Genomic DNA, 18004 nt, shown 5'->3' with positions numbered 1-18004 from the left:
TGTACTGATCGTTACGCTATAAATCTGCACCAACTCCAAACACTTAACCATCCTTGTGTCCCTGACCACCTCTTAATTCATTCAAAGCAGCACACACGCGCACACACAGCATGCAACATGCTAAATTAGCCATGAAGAGTTTGAAGTTTGAACAAACGTGAAATCACTGACCACTAGACCAGTGGTCATGTGTTGAAAAGCTCAGTGCAGTATGTTAATCTACATTCTTATGTTCTGAACGGTGAATCGTTGAGAAGCATTTAGGTGAATCGGTGGAACAGGGAATCCAACCAGATTTAAAAATGAATCTTGAAGATTCTTGAAACACTTTGAGTTTCAGACACAGGGTCAACATTAAAGTCCAGCTCCCAGCACAGATGGGCAAACGCTTTTCCATACAGTTGCTTAATGTCTTTTGATCAGTTCATGGTACCATGTAATATCTAATCTCCTTTTAAAGCAAGTGTCAGCTTTCCACCCAATTAGCTGGAACGGTTGTGTTTCTAGCCGGAGAGATATCCCCTAATGGATTTCAAAAGAGACTCAATCACTTGACCATAATCTTTAATGGAGGCATTGTTAGTGCGTATCACTAACATCCTCTGGTTAAGAGATAGAACAATCGCGGCCTATCTGTGGCCCTGGAGGGCAGATCAGATCGGCCGGCCCTCTGTCAGAGCCCATTCACGCGAGCACGTTAAACTGTGGCGCAGCTTTAGTCCAGAACTGTAATCATGGCCTGTGGAAAAGGAACAAACAGTCCATTAAGAATGACAGAGCCACTCGCACACACCATGGGGAAGAGTGATTGGAGTTTTAGAGAGCGCGAGGGAGGGAGGGATACACAAACACACACACTCACACACACATGCACACGCAGAAACACATTCACACACTCATGCAAATGCACATGCGCACAGACATACACACAGACATGCATGAACATACACACACACAGAAACACACACATGCACACATCCACACACAGACACACACCCATGCAAACACACACACACAAGTGCACACATACACACACACACACACACAGTGATGTGTACTCTCAGCCTTCATGATACAAAACATCACTTTTAGGATGACTAACTGACCTGGGGCTGAAAATAACCATCTTAATTGATCTGATGGACCACAAACTTTGTCAATTAAACAATTACCCTGCATTGTCTCAAGTTGCCAGGTCTTTAGAACTCCCCGTTCTCTGACAATCAGGTCAATATTTGCCCAGTTGTCGTCAAAGAGACCACTTACCCCTCCATAGCTGGCAAGGCTCTAGGGGATTTAATATCTAAAACATCAATTCATCCCCGTCTGGTGACATGTTGAACAGAGCTTAAGGGTCTTCCAGCCCGGATTCCTAGGACAGCCTAGGAAAATATCACTCAGTGAGCTATTGCCCAGTCAGCTGTGCTATTTGCTTTTCAATTAGGTCTCATTCAGTTGGAGATGGTGCTTTTTTAAAGCATTCAGCTGCTATTCTAAACGAGCGCACCATTTTCTGCTCCAATCTCCAATTCACTCTGAGCCATAAAATGATTACTTGTCCAAACAGGGACACAGAGACCACAGGAGCAAAGCAACCTGGGTCCATAAACAGCTTTCGCCCGAATGTCCTGGTAAATGACAGGAGCACTTTGGACAACAGTCTGGAAACGTGTAGTATAGACAACTATAAGCTACATGTAAATATTGTAGTGGGGTTATTTTTATAACTACTGAAAGATCTGAATGTTTGCAACCACACGTGCCTCTCTAACGCTCCGGTACGTTCTCAGCCCTTTGGAACCCAGATCTCGTCAAAGAATGTTTTCCCATTGACCACTTTCACTGTGCTGTCTCCAGTGTTAGCTTTTCAGTTACAGGATTTGTGAAGCATTACTCAATTCGGGGTTGAATCGATGTGTTGTCTGTTGGTTTTGGCCTGCTTTGACAGCGCTCTGAGGCTGTTGAACCGAGCGAGTGAGCTCCAGGTGGGGGGGTGGCACAGAGCTCAGACGTTTATCACATAGTATCCTCTCCCCTCCTCCAATCATTAACGCTCTCCTGCTGTTTGCTTTCCTCTAAATGATAACCCATTTGAAGTTGAATCTGGCGATATGGCAGTCAAAGGCAAGAACAGACTTGCGCTGGACAGTCTGCATATGTGCTGATTCAACTGAAGATAACCTCCCCGCTAACTAGTCCGGCCGAGGCTGTTCCCCGTTGGACGGTTCCGAGTGCGAATCGATCCAGTGGTGAACCTCAACCCCTAAAACAGTGTTGAAGGGAAATTCTTTCACTGATGAATCATACTGTGTAATTTGTTTTAATGGGTAACAGGTAATCTGTGCGTGATGACAGTATCAGATGGATTGTTTCATTTGCTCGGACTACTAATGGGTATAAATGTGTATCCGCGTACTGGTGTAATTGACTTGCTGATATACCGTCCTTATCACAGATGGAAGGAATGACCCGATCTCCTGAAAGGCTGCTCATGGCCTTCGTCACAGCAGGCTTACGTGATGAAAGAAGTGTAATGACGTGTGACTGTGTTCCCCTGTCAACACATCCCCTCAGTTGCCATCCAGACTGAAGCACTCTGAAGTGAACGGACGCTTAAGTCAGTGTTGAATTGGCTAAAAAGCAGAGTGTTCACGAACTCTTTAGCATTCGTTTGTATGTACAACTTCAGATTCATAAATATTGTACATGTCGATACAACACTGGGATTTGTGCTGTGCCACGAACCAAATAAACAAACAAACAAACAAACACAAATACATAAGTGAATAAATACATATGTGAATAAATGAGACTTATGTTATACTTTATTGCTTAATTTATAAACAGTGGACGAGATCCAAGGTAGAGCGTAAGGTAGGTTTATTGACTCACACAGATATGTACATTCTGTCGCTCAGGACATAAACCTGATCTCAACCAGAAAGTCACAAAAGATACACGTAAATTATCAAAATTAAACAGTAAATATTCTTTGACACACTGAGACACACATTTAGGCTACATTCTCCATGACTTAAACCAAGATAGTTATTATGCTTCATCAATTTAAAGAAAATCGACTACATTCGTATATAAATGTACAAATAGTATACAATATTTACACTGCTACAGTGAGTTTCATATTTGCGGGTTTATTGAGAACTCGATGTCCTCTTCGATATCCAACTCTTGGTCCGAGTCGTCAGAGACGTCAGACTCGATTTCTGCGTGTGAACGCGGAGGGGACAGGGCGCTCTGGTGGTAGTGATCCGCCCCGCCGTGTTGGGGACTTGAGCTCAGATCCTGGCGCTGCTCGCTTTCAGTCTCCAGCTCACGTTTACCGCCCTGCGGGTTTTCCTGGGAAACGTCAGAAAAAGATCAACATGAGCAAACCATCATCACCATCAGCAATAAAAACAACAGAATAATAACAATAGCATTAGTAAATAGCATTGTTGTTCTCGCCGTTGTCGCTATTGTAGTATTCTAGTCTAAAACCTGATGACCAAATAAATGCGTGACTCCCAATTTTGCATGAAATAAAATTTCCCTCAAAGACTGAATATTTTTTCCACTCATAATCCGTTATATATGCACTTGTTTGTACTTCATTTCGTATGTGCCGATGCTGTTAGGGTAAATACATCGATGCCTGGTGAACAGCTCCAATAGCGGGTTCAAATCAGTGCTCACCAATATGTAATGTTGGCTATTATTAAATTATTTTCAAATTTCTGTTTTTCGTCTCGTAATAATAATAATAATAATAATAATAATAATTATTATTATTATTATTATTATTATTATTATTATTATTATTATTACCCGACAAAACGAATTCTGCATTATTATGTTTTATGTATGTGTCTTTGCATCAGGACTATATAAATATAAGCAGTGTTAGTATTAAAGCTCTCACCTGTTTCAGGCGTCGCCATTTGGCCCGGCGGTTCTGGAACCACGTCTTCACCTGTCGGACGGCAGCATTAAATATGATTCAACCAACACCAAGAACACTGTGGCCGCCTAAAATGTGTGTAATCGTTCTGTGTGAAACTAGTTGTTAGAAATGAAGGCCGACCTGTCTTTCGCTCAACTGAAGCATCTTTGCCAAGCGTTTCCGCTCCGGTGGCGAGAGATACTTCTGAGTCTCGAACTTCTTCTCGAGCTCTATGGTCTGGTCGTTGGAGAATCGCACCTGCCCCCCTTTACGTTTGTGTAGAGGACGCTGGATAAATGGAGTCCAGAGGAGAGGTTTGCCTAAAACACACAATAGTTGTTAACAAATGCGCCTTAGCGTTATATTTAATACTAGATATGTATATGTGTGTGTGTGTGTATTTATTTATATATATATATATATATATATATATATATATATATATATATATATATATATATATATAAAATATGTGTGTGTGTATATATAAAATATGTGTGTGTGTATATATATATATATATATATATATATATATATATATATATATATATATATATATATATATATATATATATATATATATATATAAAATCATTGCTGGTGATGGACCTCTGTCCGAAACGTTCTGTTTCTCAGTGTACCTTCTACAATTTTGAATATCTCGCTCTCTCCACACACACACACACACACACACACACACACACACACACACACACATATATATATATATATATATATATATATATATATATATATATATATATATATATATATATATATATATATACATATACCGTATTATTGATATATATATTCTAAATTATTGAAATAACTTCGCCTACTAGTAGTTTATTCGAAACGTTCGATGTCTTTGTTCACGTCCTCTCGTGTTAACGTGGTGACAAAATCTATTTCTCTGTAATCTAAATGTTTGGTTAAAATGATAAATCTGTTAGAAACGCGGTGTCAGTGTTGACATCCGTTGAAACTTTAGTCATGAGAAGCGCCGTGTAGGCCAGAAGGACTATGGCAAAATTTCCGTCAATGTGTTTCCTGTTGGTTTATCGGGTGAATAGTTTTAACATCCGTTCTATCCATACAAAATACATAGGAAACAGCGATTTATCCTCAGCTCAGTTAAAGGACTTTACTAGGCTGTGTGGCAAACCTTACAGTGTCATAAATACATACATGTCTAAACACAATGGCTACTTTTGTGTTTTTGTTTCCGTAATTTAAGAAACTAAAGAAATTTAAACAGCTGCCTGTAATATAAAATAAACCAAAACATCCAACAGAATATCTGCCTGATTCAATACAAAGTGATTATTAGAATGTATTATTAATAACGAAATCAGTCGATGCGTTCATATTAGATAACCACTATCCGTCCATTTATTCATAATGTTGCTACGTATTATGTGTATTTTATTAACTTGTTTTTAACCGTCAAAACGAATATTTAAACGCGCACTTTGTAAGGTAAACATAAAAGTAGATAATGGAATTTGTTCGTAACTGTCAGACAACACTGGTTAAGATGTTTGGATATTTTAGTTGGTCTGAAGTCACAGCCTTTTCGAAGGAAATGAACAATATCAGAAAAACGGATCCCGGCTATCAGAAGCCGAGTGTTTCCTGAATGCGTCTGTATTGAGGATGTCGATAAAATAATCAGCAGCGTGCACGACTCCCGGGGAAGTGCCTGTTCGGGGCTGCCAGGAAAACATTCAACAGCTTCTGAAACCAGATTTACTCCTATCGAGAGCTCAAGGTTTCCGGTACGAACGGAAAGGGTCAGGCTTGCTGAGCGCACGCAGTTAACCTCAGACCACCACGCCGTTGGTAACGCAACATCTAAAGCGGAGCGCTGAGTCCTCGCCGAGCCGTTACGCACACACAATGCTGTGCACACGTTTCCTTCCCTGAATTGACAGGCATACATGTTGAAAGTTAGGTTTATAATGGCTTTAATTATTCGAAGCGTTGGCAATATGATCGCGCAATGCGCTTTTGAAGAGAAGTTTCGAAATATAGAATAGCTTCCTCTTTGGTCAGCTTGGTCGACATTTATAAACCACATGAGCTATTCGTTAACATAAGCACCAACAGTGACTAATAGCTCTCTCGGACTGTTCCGAGACGGTTTGGATGGAGCGGGTTGGAAATGGGAGCTTTTTCGAGACGGGATGTTTCCCAACTTAGAGATTATTATAGTACGAGCGCGACTTCACCGGAGTTCCTAACAGAACGTTAAGACTTAGGAGCAGACAACGTTTACAGTCACATCCGACTTACCGAGGGGGTCGTGCCTCATCAGCGCGTGGGAATAGTCTCCAACTGCGCGGTGGAACGGATAGAGCGAGGCGCCGAACGCGGTGGAGGCGTATGTAGCCGCGAGCGCAGCAGGGTGCGGCAAAGCCGGGTGGATCGGCGTTGGCTCGTAGATGGGGGTCCGGTACGGTGGCACCAAACTTGTGAACGATGAGTTTGGAGATGGCAGTGTAGGTGTCGGTACAACCGGAGACGACGCTGAAGTGCCATTTCTGCCCAGAATGTCGTCAATGTAAAACGGTGTAGGGTGCACGGGCTGCACGGGGGTCGGCGCGTAAAGAGGAACAGCGCTGGCTGCGGGCGCTGCGTGCTGGTATTGCATGACTTGTATATCCGGTGAGGAGTCTGAGGTTTGTTTTTTGAATACGCCAAAAGAGCTGCGACGCCGCTGTTTCTGAAGCGTTATGCTGTCCGCGACGCGGCGGTTCTTGTTCCATTGACTCGCACAGATCCGTTGGTGAACAGGGTAACATTGGCTATCTAAAGCCCTGCGAGGGAGGAGATAGCGGGGCAGGTCAACTTCCTGCAGGTACACTCGGAGTCTGATTGGCTCTCCATGAATGGTGACCAAGCGGCGATGTCAACGGGTGTCACCTTGAAGCGAAATAACTCCGGACGCACCTGCATCTCTCGTCAACAGGATATTTTAGAAGGCCAGATGACCTAGAAGCAAATGCTACTAATGATTTTTCGTTAAAACATTTTGGCGTCTTTGACTCAGAAAGAAAGCCATCTTGATGTGACTCAGAGAGAGCGCACTTACATGTTCAGATAGCTTGGACCATCCGAACACTGCAAACGTATGTTAAGTTAAAAGTTATAATAACTTCGGAAGTATGTGATTTAATTAAGTGTTTAGGCTGATGCTAAATGGCCTATAATTTGTATTTGCTGGTTCATATAATGGTAACCAAAAACGAAGAAGCTGTAAAAAAATAAAATAAAAATAATAATAAAAAAAAAAAAGCTAAGTGTTCCCTGACGAGAATAAGACAGTATTACTGAACGCCCTCAGGTAGTAATGCACCAGTCTGCGCGGCTGCGTCTGAGTTCTGATTTACAGATCTAACGGACAGGCATCATTTAAGACTGTTAGTATCCATACGTTTATTTTAAGACTTTGTATTTAACCTACTCCGGTATCTTCTCCTGCTGTTGACTGGATGTAAAGATTTTATGCAGTGGGTTGACTGTAAAGCGTCCTTGGGTACATAGAAGGGCGCTATGTACGTGTAACTTCAGTCATTCAGTTTAAGGAATTACTAGCCATGCTTTTATTTTAAGGAATTACTATCCATTCATTTATTTAATACATTAAACGTAAACGTACAACAAATACTGGTATAAAATGCTCTATGCAAAAATGGACTATTAATTTGTCAAAAATCACAAAAATCCCCACAGCAACACCATTAACGTCTTGCCTATTCGATCAATAGATTTTGCCTGTTCGATCATCCACAAATGCTACTACCACCACCACGACGAGCGCAACCACTACTACTAATACTAGTACTAAATAATAATAATAATAATAATAAACAGCAGACAAACAAACAAAGAAAGAAAAGAAAAGAAAGTTTGTTTCATTAAAGAATAAATGAACCAAGTGACATTGATTTAATGATTAAATCCATTTAGCTATCTAATCAGGGCTGGGTTTCCCAAAAACATCGTAAAACAAAGAACATCTTTAAATGGTAGAGCGAGTATTGCTCTGAATACTCTCTCACTAATTTAAGATTATCTTAACACAACGATGATTTTGGGAAATGAGTTCGAACATGAAAAATGTGTCACGCTGAATCAATTCCATACCACTGGAAAACTTTGGCAAAACCTGTGTATATCGATTACCTATTACCTAATCCCTATTGGAAATTATATAGTAATGCAGCGTATTATATCAATTAGTGGGAACGATTTAATGGTACACATAATTAATAACCCATAAAAATCTATCAGCTTCCCGCACAAAAGTCCCAATCAGCGAAAACTAACTAGGCCTATTGTTCAATCCTGACTGCGTGAAGATTAAAATATAGTAACTCTAGTAGGTATCCCATACCCGCGGGCTAACAAAAGAACTGATAAATGCCGCGCAGGCTGATGTACTCAGGCAGATCTGCTCCAGAGCTTGTTAATGACACATAGCGTTTATCAAAGACCAGACTGACAGCTTCTGACATGAAAGGCGACGTGTGAATGGCCAATATTTGAGCTTTGCCAATCATTGTAGCTCATTGATCCGCTTGGAGAGGGGGGGGGGGAGAGAGACAGACAGACAGAGAGAGAGAGAGAGAGAGAGAGAGAGAGAGAGGGAGGGAGAGAGGAAGAGAGAGAGACAGAGAGAGGGAGGGGGAAGAGAGAGAGAGAGAGAGAGAAAGGGAGGGGGAGAGAGAGAGAGGGAGGGGGAGAGAGAGGGAGGGGTAGATAGAGAGAGGGGGAGAGAGAGAGAGAGAGAGAGAGAGAGAGAGAGAGAGAGAGAGAGAGAGAGAGAGAGAGAGAGAGAGTTGGTTATCTTGGCGTGCTCTCTCTCATGTGTTCCTCCTGGCGCTGTGGGTCCACGTGTTTCGGCAGGGCAGGAGCTATTAGCCCTGCTGGGGCAATAACTCAGCCAGGGCAGTGTGGGCAAACAGAGTCAGCCCTCTTATTCAGCACATAGCTCATTAACGCGCCGCCTTCAACGGGCTCCATCGCGCTCTACTAAACAACCCGCAGGTTCCCGTCTTTTTAAAATTAAGCTATCATCATTTTTTTTATGAGAATAAAGAGATATTCGCCTATCTTTTCCTGATCAATTATAATATAGAACATTAAGAAAACACGTCGTGATTAGCAGTATCGGTAAGTGCCCAGTCTGATTAATCCGATTCATCTGCTCTCAGTAAACATGTGGCCTTCGTACTTTGGACAGAAACATTACACTTAACAAAACTGGACAAGCTTGGCTTGCTTGGAAATGCGAATGAATCAATGTGTAGGAGAGCTGGTTATTATCGTGTAAATATGAAATTTAGACAACAGAAGATATTATGTCCTTTGACAGAGCGGAATAAATGTGTTGATAAACAACCTAAACACAGTGGCGATTAAACCCGTGCGTGCCACCTAGTGGTCATCACTGGCAACAACATGCTCATTCAACACTATACGGAGAACCTCCTAAAAACTTGCGAACTTACACCTAAAATGTAAAAAAAAAAAATAATAATTTCTTCTTCTATTTATTCACTGAAAGGAGGTTACAGTAAAGACACGTAATCCAGGACACGTATCCGAGCATAAATGACCCAAGACCCATCGGTGAATTGTTTTGGTGTTTATTTCTTCCCGAAAAGTGTCTTACAAACACATTCTAAACAAATCTTGCATGATAAATGTATATTTTACATGTTTTCAAAGATCTTAATAGCCTGCTATGCTGTAACAAGGCAGTTCACCTTAATAACACCATGTAATGGATTTACTCGTCATTGTTTTGAACCATACGGCATGTTTAACCTCGCGTGTAATCTGATTTATATCCCTGTGCTACTGGTAAATGTCTCCCTCTAGGAACACGCGTCCCGTTATATAATTCCGCCCACGAGGGCAGCGGATTGGTCGGCGCACGTCGGTTCCTCCCCTCGCGCTGGTGCGACCGAGCAGACGCCATGTACCGACGCCTCGCGCGCCTGAGCAGCGACCTCGCGGCTGTGCAGCGCGGCGTTTCCAGCAGACAGCGCGCGACGTCCGGCGCCCCGCGTGCCTCCCGCAGCATGGTAAGACCGCGCGCGTGCGGACCGCGACGCCGCGTTCTGCGTGGCGTCGCGTGGCCTTCGGTCCGCGCGCGGTGGCTAGCCGCAGCCGTCGCACCGCAAGGTCAGAGGGGCCAGCAGCGCTGGAGATGCACTTCAGACCCGATACTGGGCCCAGTAAGCAGGCGGGTTGCCAGATGCACTTCAGACTCGATACTGGGCCCAGTAAGCAGGTTCCCAGTCGGCGGGTCGTGCACCCGTGTCCACCTCGCTGCTGTGCGTAGTGTGAGACGTTGGCAAGCTAGAGACGGACATAGCTGGACACGCCTCTGCTTCCTTACCCTGCCGGAGTCTGCACACGCTGAGCAGACCTGCTCTGAAAGTAGTGGTGCGGGTCTGTAGAAGTGATCCTACCCTGTGTGCCCTCTTTGCAGGCTACCGCAGAGTCCTACAGGATCGAGAGAGACACCTTTGGAGAGCTCAAAGTGCCGAGCGATAAATACTACGGAGCCCAAACTGTCCGGTCCACCATGAACTTTAAAATCGGAGGTGTACCTGAGAGGATGCCAGTAAGTACCGCCATCCACAAACAAACCACATGCAGTGCAAGCACATTGCGTTAGTCCTCTAGCACAGTGAACAGCAGATTATCACAGTAGTGGATCACTAAAGAATATGTTTAACGAAGAAGACGACAAATGCTTTTGAACTCTTTGGCACAAGTTTTTGCTCAATTTTTAAAAAAATGGGCACTCTGCCTCTGTCCAGATACTTATGACGCGCGCATTGTCGTTATGAAGGCGAGACGTCCTCGGGTCGCATCTGTTTTAGGAGTTTAATGTGAGTAAAGCGTAACACGGCTTCTGTTTGATGCAGATCCAAGTGATAAAGGCGTTCGGCGTTCTGAAGAGGGCCGCAGCTGAGGTGAATAAGGAGTTCGGCCTTGAGACCAGGATTGCGGATGCCATCGTCCAGGCTGCAGATGAGGTCAGGCATGAAGAGTTCACGTGGCTTTCCTGCTCGACTGGTTATGCCTGAATGTCTCAACTAAGTGCTAAAAAAGTGCACCGTCCTCATAGGAAATGTCTTAAATCGTCTAACGCATCATGTGTGTAGCTCCTCACAGAGTTTGCTCGCACTGTGCTATCCGCCTCAGGTGGTTGCTGGGAAACTGGATGACCATTTCCCCCTCGTGGTGTGGCAGACGGGCTCCGGAACGCAGACCAACATGAACGTCAACGAGGTCATCAGTAACCGGGCCATCGAGCTTCTCGGGGGCACACTGGGTAGCAAGGACCCCGTCCATCCCAATGACCACGTCAACAAGAGTCAGGTTAGGGCGCCGTGGGTGTGGCTACACCTGGGTCATCGGACAGGCAGACGCAGATCTAATACTCACAGATTTAACAGAGCTGGATTATGGTTATGCACAGGCCGTAGGTGGAACTCTTCCAGGTTTTAAAGTGAATTGACACTGAATCCAGACACTGTGGCGCAGCTCAAGATGGTTGGGGCTGTTTTCAACAATCACGATACCTCAGGTGTCGAAGCAGATAGGTTCTGCCCGGGAGAATGCGCTGGGTCGGGTTAGTTTCAGCAGAACCTAGCCATGGACGGTACAGTTTCGGAGAAAAGTTGTGTGTGTGTGTGTGTGTGTGTGTGTGTGTGTGTGTGTGTTTCAGAGCTCCAACGACACCTTCCCTACCGCCATGCACATCGCTGCCGCTACAGAGGTGCACAAAGTCCTGTTGCCAGGCCTACAGACCCTGCACGACGCGTTAGCCGGCAAAGCCGAACTCTTTAAGGACATCATCAAAATCGGCCGCACACACGCGCAGGACGCGGTACCCCTCACCCTCGGACAGGTACAAACTAAATCTGACTGACTCGTTTTACATACACAATAAACAAAAATGTACATATCTTCTCATAGTCCTGATATGGTATCTTTTTGCGACTTTAAAATGTTTGCTAAAGTCAAAATACAAGGAATAAATACTGTAATGTATATTGTAAAAATATCTTGATGTGACTTGCCATTTTAATTGTTCGAAGTCCAATTCATCCACCCTACACTGTGTTTAGTGACACGTCAGATGTAATCATATACACACAGCCTGCAGTGGGTTGACTTCCTGTCGGTTGCTATTGTGAATTGTTGTGGGATTTTACTGTCTGACCAAATGGACTGACTTGGAGTTAAAGAGCCAAAACTGATCCTAGATCAGTATTCTGGGAATTACTGAGCGGCTGGATACATATCGCCCCCTTTAAATGAAATATTACCTCTTTAGGTAATTGTATGTGGTTCTCTAGCTCAGAAATTAATTTTATTTCAGTTTCAGATAGGACAAAGCTTCTTGCTAAAGAAGCTTTTATCCAAAGCCACTTACAATTATGACTGAGTACAACTTGAGTCATTGAGGGTTGAGGGTCTTGCTCAGGTGCCCAACAGTGGCAGCTTGGCAGTGGTGGGACTTGAACCAGCAACCTTCCGATTACAAGTGAAGTACCGTAACCACTGAGCGTGAATAGATGTACGACGGGTAACGATATTTGCCTACTTGGCCTAATTCCTGGTTTGAGGTGATCAGGGCTGGGTTCAAAAATGTTTGTAACGCTTTGTGCTTCATAACCTCCTACTGAAGTACATTCTTACATTTACGAGTGTGTCCTGAAACTCTTCACAGCTAACTGGGTTCTTAACCTCGCGCTTAACTTCACGAGCATTTAGACCCAGTCGATAACTCACGAAGTTCTCTGAACGTCACGTTCAACGTGCATTTCTCCCTCATAAAGTATAGACCCTGCTCATTTTTTAAAAAGCGGCAACAGCACATTTGCATATATAAAACCGCAAATTTATTAAAACCTAATTGCATAGCTTGCACTATATCCAATGTCAGCAAAAAAGCAACTAACTGAATTGTGTAGTTAGCGTGTTGGTAAGTATTAAATTAGCTTTGGTTGTGTGTGTCATGGTTTAGTGTTTACTATCACATCCTCCCACTGTGAAGATGTGAACTGATGCATGAAATATTTATTGGTTTGATGTGCGACAGGTAGGAATGACATGTTTAATGTTTTTCATGTTTTGGGTTTTTTGCGCAAGTGTGTAAATTGAGTCTTACGCACTTATACCTCCGTTTTGTGCGTGCGTGTGTGCAGGAGTTTGGAGGATATGTGCAGCAGGTGAAGTACAGTATGGAGCGTGTGAGGGGTGCTATGCCCAGGGTGTACCAGCTGGCAGCAGGCGGTACAGCAGTGGGCACCGGCCTCAACACACGCATTGGGTTTGCAGAGAAAGTGGCTGACAGGGTTTCAGCGCTCACTGGTAACACACACACATACACACATACACACACACACACACACACACACACACACACACACACACACCCCACACACACACACACACACACACGACACAGTTCCCGAGTAAAGGAGTTAATTGGTTTTGCTGAGCTGAGTTCTGGGTGCAGGTGTATGAACAGGAGGACCTCAGTCCAGACACCCGTTACACTTTCTGTGCTTTAATAGTGACGGTTCATGTTTGTTTTGTTTGTTTGTTTTGTTTTTTTTCTGAACGTGTGTGTGTGTGTGTGTGTGTGTGTGTGTGTGTGTGTGTGTGTGTGTGTGTGTCATCAAAAGTTGGGGGGAAAAAAAGCACAAAACAAAGGAACAACATGGTTTTCCATTCTCTCTCTCTGCCTCCTTCCCTCTGCAGGCCTACCCTTCGTGACGGCGCCCAATAAGTTCGAGGCTCTGGCGGCCCATGATGCCTTGGTGGAGCTGAGTGGCGCTCTGAACACCGTGGCCGTCAGCCTGATGAAGATCGCCAACGACATCCGTTTCCTGGGCTCTGGGCCGCGCTCTGGCCTAGGGGAACTCATCCTACCTGAGAACGAGCCCGGTTCCAGTATCATGCCTGGTGAGCGACAGACCAGCCAGCCAATCAAAGCCCGACACTCCAACCTGTGTGTGGGTTGGACGTTTGTGTTGTCTTATGTTCTTTTACTTGTGTTTCTGTTACTTTTGTTGTGTGTGTGGGGAAATGTTCTCAGGTTTCGTGGCTTTTTGGGGTGTCTGTGACCTTTGTAGAAGGTGAGACAGCAGACACCCAGAGATCATCTAGCACAGCTACTTATGCCAGAACACACACTCACGCTTGCACACACTGCTCACATACCCACGCTTCTCCCTACTGCAGCGTTGCCTGTGCTAATGTCAATCCAGTCTAGCTAACCCTAATGCTAAGAGTGTGTGTGTGTGTGTGCGCTCGCGCGCGATGCAGACGTGGTGAATTTTGTATTTCTGACGGCAGATGTTCTAGGTGTTTTCATTTCTGTATACTATAGGGGTTAATGAACGTGTGTGTGCATTGCAGGTAAAGTGAACCCCACGCAGTGTGAAGCTATTACCATGGTAGCCGCTCAGGTGATGGGGAACCATGTGGCTGTGACCGTGGGTGGCAGTAACGGACACTTCGAGCTGAACGTCTTCAAGCCGATGATCGTTAGTATTTCGCTTTCCCGCTCTGCTGTGTTCAGACAGGAAGTTCTAGCCCGGTGACGCACTGCAGACGGTTTGGCTGTTTCCGCCACACTGTCTGTGCTTGAGAAGAGACGAGTGCATGTGTTGTAAAGGGTGGTGTGTTCAGCTGGATTTTAAGCTGCTGTCCTCGTGGTAACTTTCTCTCTCGTGCTCGTCTCTCCACAGATTAAAAACGTGCTAAACTCTGCCCGGTTGCTAGGCGACGCCTCAGTTTCCTTCACCGAAAACTGCGTGGTGGGAATTGAAGCAAACCAAGAACGGATCGCCAAGCTGATGAACGAGTCCTTGATGCTCGTCACTGCGCTTAACCCCCACATAGGTAAGTGCTCTGCCCGCACATGACCACCAGAGGGCGCTCTGTCACAGGCTTTGGCAACAATGCACAATGGATTCAAATTTGTGTGGAAATGGAATGAATGAGGCATAGTTAAGTGTGTTTAACTTCTACTCCTGACTGATGGAAACACACACTTGTAAACACAGCAGTGGTCCATTCTGGGTCCAGGAAGCTGTTAGCTCTGCCCTTCAGCTGCTGTTGAAACAACGACACACACACACACACACACACACACACACTCTCATGGCGGGACCCCAGCAGGATGCAGGGTTTGGGTGCTCTCTCGTAGCAGAGCGTATAGCAAAACGTAAAACAGCATAGATTGTTATGACATCATTCCTTAGACTTGCATACAATCAAATCTGACTGAAAGGAACCCACAAAAACCCACATTATTAATTGTTTTATATCTTGCTCGTGTTTACACGATCAAACCCAAACCTAAGAATTTTCATCAGTGAAAAGGAATTACTGTTGTTTTCCTTATTATTGTCAATAATAATAATCATCATAATAATATTCATAATTGCAAAATACAAGAATATTAGTACTAAAATGGTGTTCAGTTTGATTACGGTGCACACGTGTAATTGTCAACTGGATTTTGCAGACTTGGGTCTTAATTACTAATCAGTCTTTCAGCCAAGTAAACAGACAAGCACCTCTAACTTTTTTTTCAACCTGTTTTTAAATTTTTTTTATCTGTCCATCTTCCGTTTTGAGAGATTGTAATCTTCTTAACGCTTGCTTTTTATTGGCTTACCAACGTGAATTGGGGCATGTTTGATGCAATATTATATAAATGAGGCATCTATCAGGGCGGTCCTTTTGCAAACAATATGTAAATTAAGCAGCAGTGCTCCTGCGTTTGTTTCCGCACTGCTGCAACTGATTCATGAGTTGGGCTCAGATCGTCACTTGTTTTGACCTTGTGTGACCGTTTGGTGAGTCAGACCTGCGTCATCAGGGCCAGATCGACACTCTTTTGCACACAGTGTTAGTTTTTTAATCAGGCTCGTTGTGTGTTCAGATCTGCAGACCTTTTAGCGGTCAAACTCGGGCGTCCGAGCTGAGCAGGCGGTATTATGCGCTTCCGGCGTGTAGCGCCAAACCGAGGCGGTGTTTTACCGCCCCCGGCCTGGCTCACCGATCCCACGGATTCTGACGAGAAGGCCGCGGCAATGACACTAGAAATCTGGTCGTTATCAGAGAGAGACTTCTGTTTTCAGTCTCAGTACGAGTAAGACAGAGGCTCTCGCACAAGAGCGTGCACACACACGCCCCCAAGGACTCAAAGGACTGATTTAAGATTTAATTAACTTTATTCATTATAAGTCAAATTAGCCTTTCTGACTGCATTATTAATTGCAGGTCAGTTGCGTACAAGTGAGCGTGGGGGCCTTTGGCATTTGGATAGCGTTCAGACAAGTGTGTGAGGAAAGAAGGAAAATCTGACTGCTGTTGTTATTTCATACGCGCCTCAGTAATTTACAGGGTGTGGCTAGATGTCCGTGTCAGAAGAACGTGGTCGTGGGCGCAGCACGCAGGTCTGACACAATTACATCAGGCCTGTGGAGGCTCTGATATGATTGTATGGGCCACACGAATGTAGAAATAGAGAATAATGGGGGCAGTCTTAGAGAGTCTGATCTCCGCCTGATCTCGTTCTGATTTCTGTCTGTAGACCAGAGAAGAAATGCTCGGATTGGAAGCTCGCAGACCCAGGAGCTTTCTAACGTACTAGAGCTCGTGGAACCTCCGTGGGTGTCTCATGGGGGCTTGTCTTTGTCTGTCAGGTCACAGAGCAGGTCTAGTGTAGCACTAGCAACACAGAACTCACACGTTTGATACCCAGGGAGCATGTGTGCACACGCAGGGTGTTCTGGGTAAGAGCGTCTGCCAAACGCTGTAGATTTTATGTAAATGTAAAGGCACATTGGGTCACTATAATTCGCTCAGAAATTGGAAGTAATTCATGTGTAATTCATGATTCTGGAGAACAGCTTTTATAGTGCAGTCAAGGCTTGCTGCCTTGATGCTATGAGCAGATTTGGATGAACAGATATTGTTTGATTTTCTGCCTCTCTCTCATTCCCAGGTTACGACAAAGCTGCCACCATTGCCAAAACTGCACACAAACAGGGTTTGACGTTAAAAGCAGCTGCTATCAAACTGGGCTACCTGACCGAAGAACAGTTTGAGCAGTGGGTCCAGCCCCAGGACATGCTCGGCCCCAAGTAAAACATTTTCAACTGAAGCAAAAGTGATTTCTTTGTTTGTAAAATAATACCATTTTATGTTGAAAAACGCCGTTTCTTTAAAAAAAAAAGACTGCGGCAGAATTTCTTGGCTCATGTGACCTTCAGTGAGCTCCGTGTGTGAGTTCCTCAGGTGTCTTATGCTCAGACTAAAGACTCTGCCATATTGATGTGACTCTTCAATCCATTAAACTCCCTAAAACAATCCTCTCGTTCGAGATTTGTGCCTCTCTGTCACTGCACCCCACGCAATCTGCTGTCCTTCTCAAAACCTTGCGCTGCTTGAACTCTGCGTGATATGGGTGATGTAGTGATGAGTTGTTGTTTTTCGAGACTGTACTGTTAATTAAGCTGGCATTGTCTGCAGAGGTGGGCACTTTCTGGCTTGGCTGGCCACGAATGTCTAAGTGGTGATTTGCATCTGTTCGGTATTGCTGCACATGTCCAGGGAGCTCTAGTGTTCCATGTTTACGATGCTGCTGATGATGTCATAGCGCCTGAGCTCAGGACCTGCAGGTCTCACACGCTGTCCGTCTTAACCTTGCAAATCCACATGACACCAGTAACAGTCTGTGCTTTGACCCTGTTAAGGTACATGGTGCCATTTTGCTTCCAAACCTCTAATGTGAACAGAGCAACTTAGTGTACAAGTTTGATGCAGTAAGTTTCTTATTGTGTTCCCACCCACCCCAAATTATTACGTGCTTGTGAAATTGTAACCGATCAATGGCTTGTTGAATGGAAGGCTTGCAGACTGAGCTTCCTGTCCAGTTGTGAGAAAAGGCTTGCTTGGTATTATTTGGTATTATCTGGAATTTTGCAAAAATGTCTCAAAATCTAA

The 18004-nt window shown here is 44.3% G+C and overlaps 2 protein-coding genes across 2 annotated transcripts; one reads left to right on the top strand and one right to left on the bottom strand.

Moving 5' to 3' along the window:
- Positions 1-2863: 2863 nt before the first annotated feature.
- On the bottom strand, positions 2864-6978 carry hhex (hematopoietically expressed homeobox). The gene is made up of 4 exons (XM_027024028.2): positions 6239-6978; positions 4082-4260; positions 3920-3970; positions 2864-3357 (listed from the first exon to the last, which is right to left on the bottom strand). The coding sequence occupies exons 1-4, from the start codon at positions 6594-6596 to the stop codon at positions 3139-3141; spliced, it is 807 nt and encodes a 268-aa protein (XP_026879829.1). The 5' UTR covers positions 6597-6978; the 3' UTR covers positions 2864-3138.
- Positions 6979-9905: 2927 nt separating this feature from the next.
- Positions 9906-17370, top strand: fh (fumarate hydratase). The gene is made up of 10 exons (XM_035533665.1): positions 9906-10038; positions 10449-10583; positions 10891-11001; positions 11171-11347; positions 11697-11879; positions 13183-13348; positions 13742-13945; positions 14402-14529; positions 14734-14887; positions 17004-17370. Exons 1-10 carry the CDS (start codon positions 9931-9933, stop codon positions 17144-17146), a joined length of 1509 nt encoding a protein of 502 aa, XP_035389558.1. The 5' UTR covers positions 9906-9930; the 3' UTR covers positions 17147-17370.
- The last annotated feature ends 634 nt before the right edge of the window (positions 17371-18004 follow it).

This window comes from Electrophorus electricus, chromosome 14, assembly GCF_013358815.1.
Source record: "Electrophorus electricus isolate fEleEle1 chromosome 14, fEleEle1.pri, whole genome shotgun sequence".
NCBI classification, from domain to species: Eukaryota; Metazoa; Chordata; class Actinopteri; order Gymnotiformes; family Gymnotidae; genus Electrophorus; species Electrophorus electricus.
The sequence above is the reverse complement of the archived record's forward strand: the minus strand, read 5'-3'. Positions and strand labels throughout refer to the sequence as shown.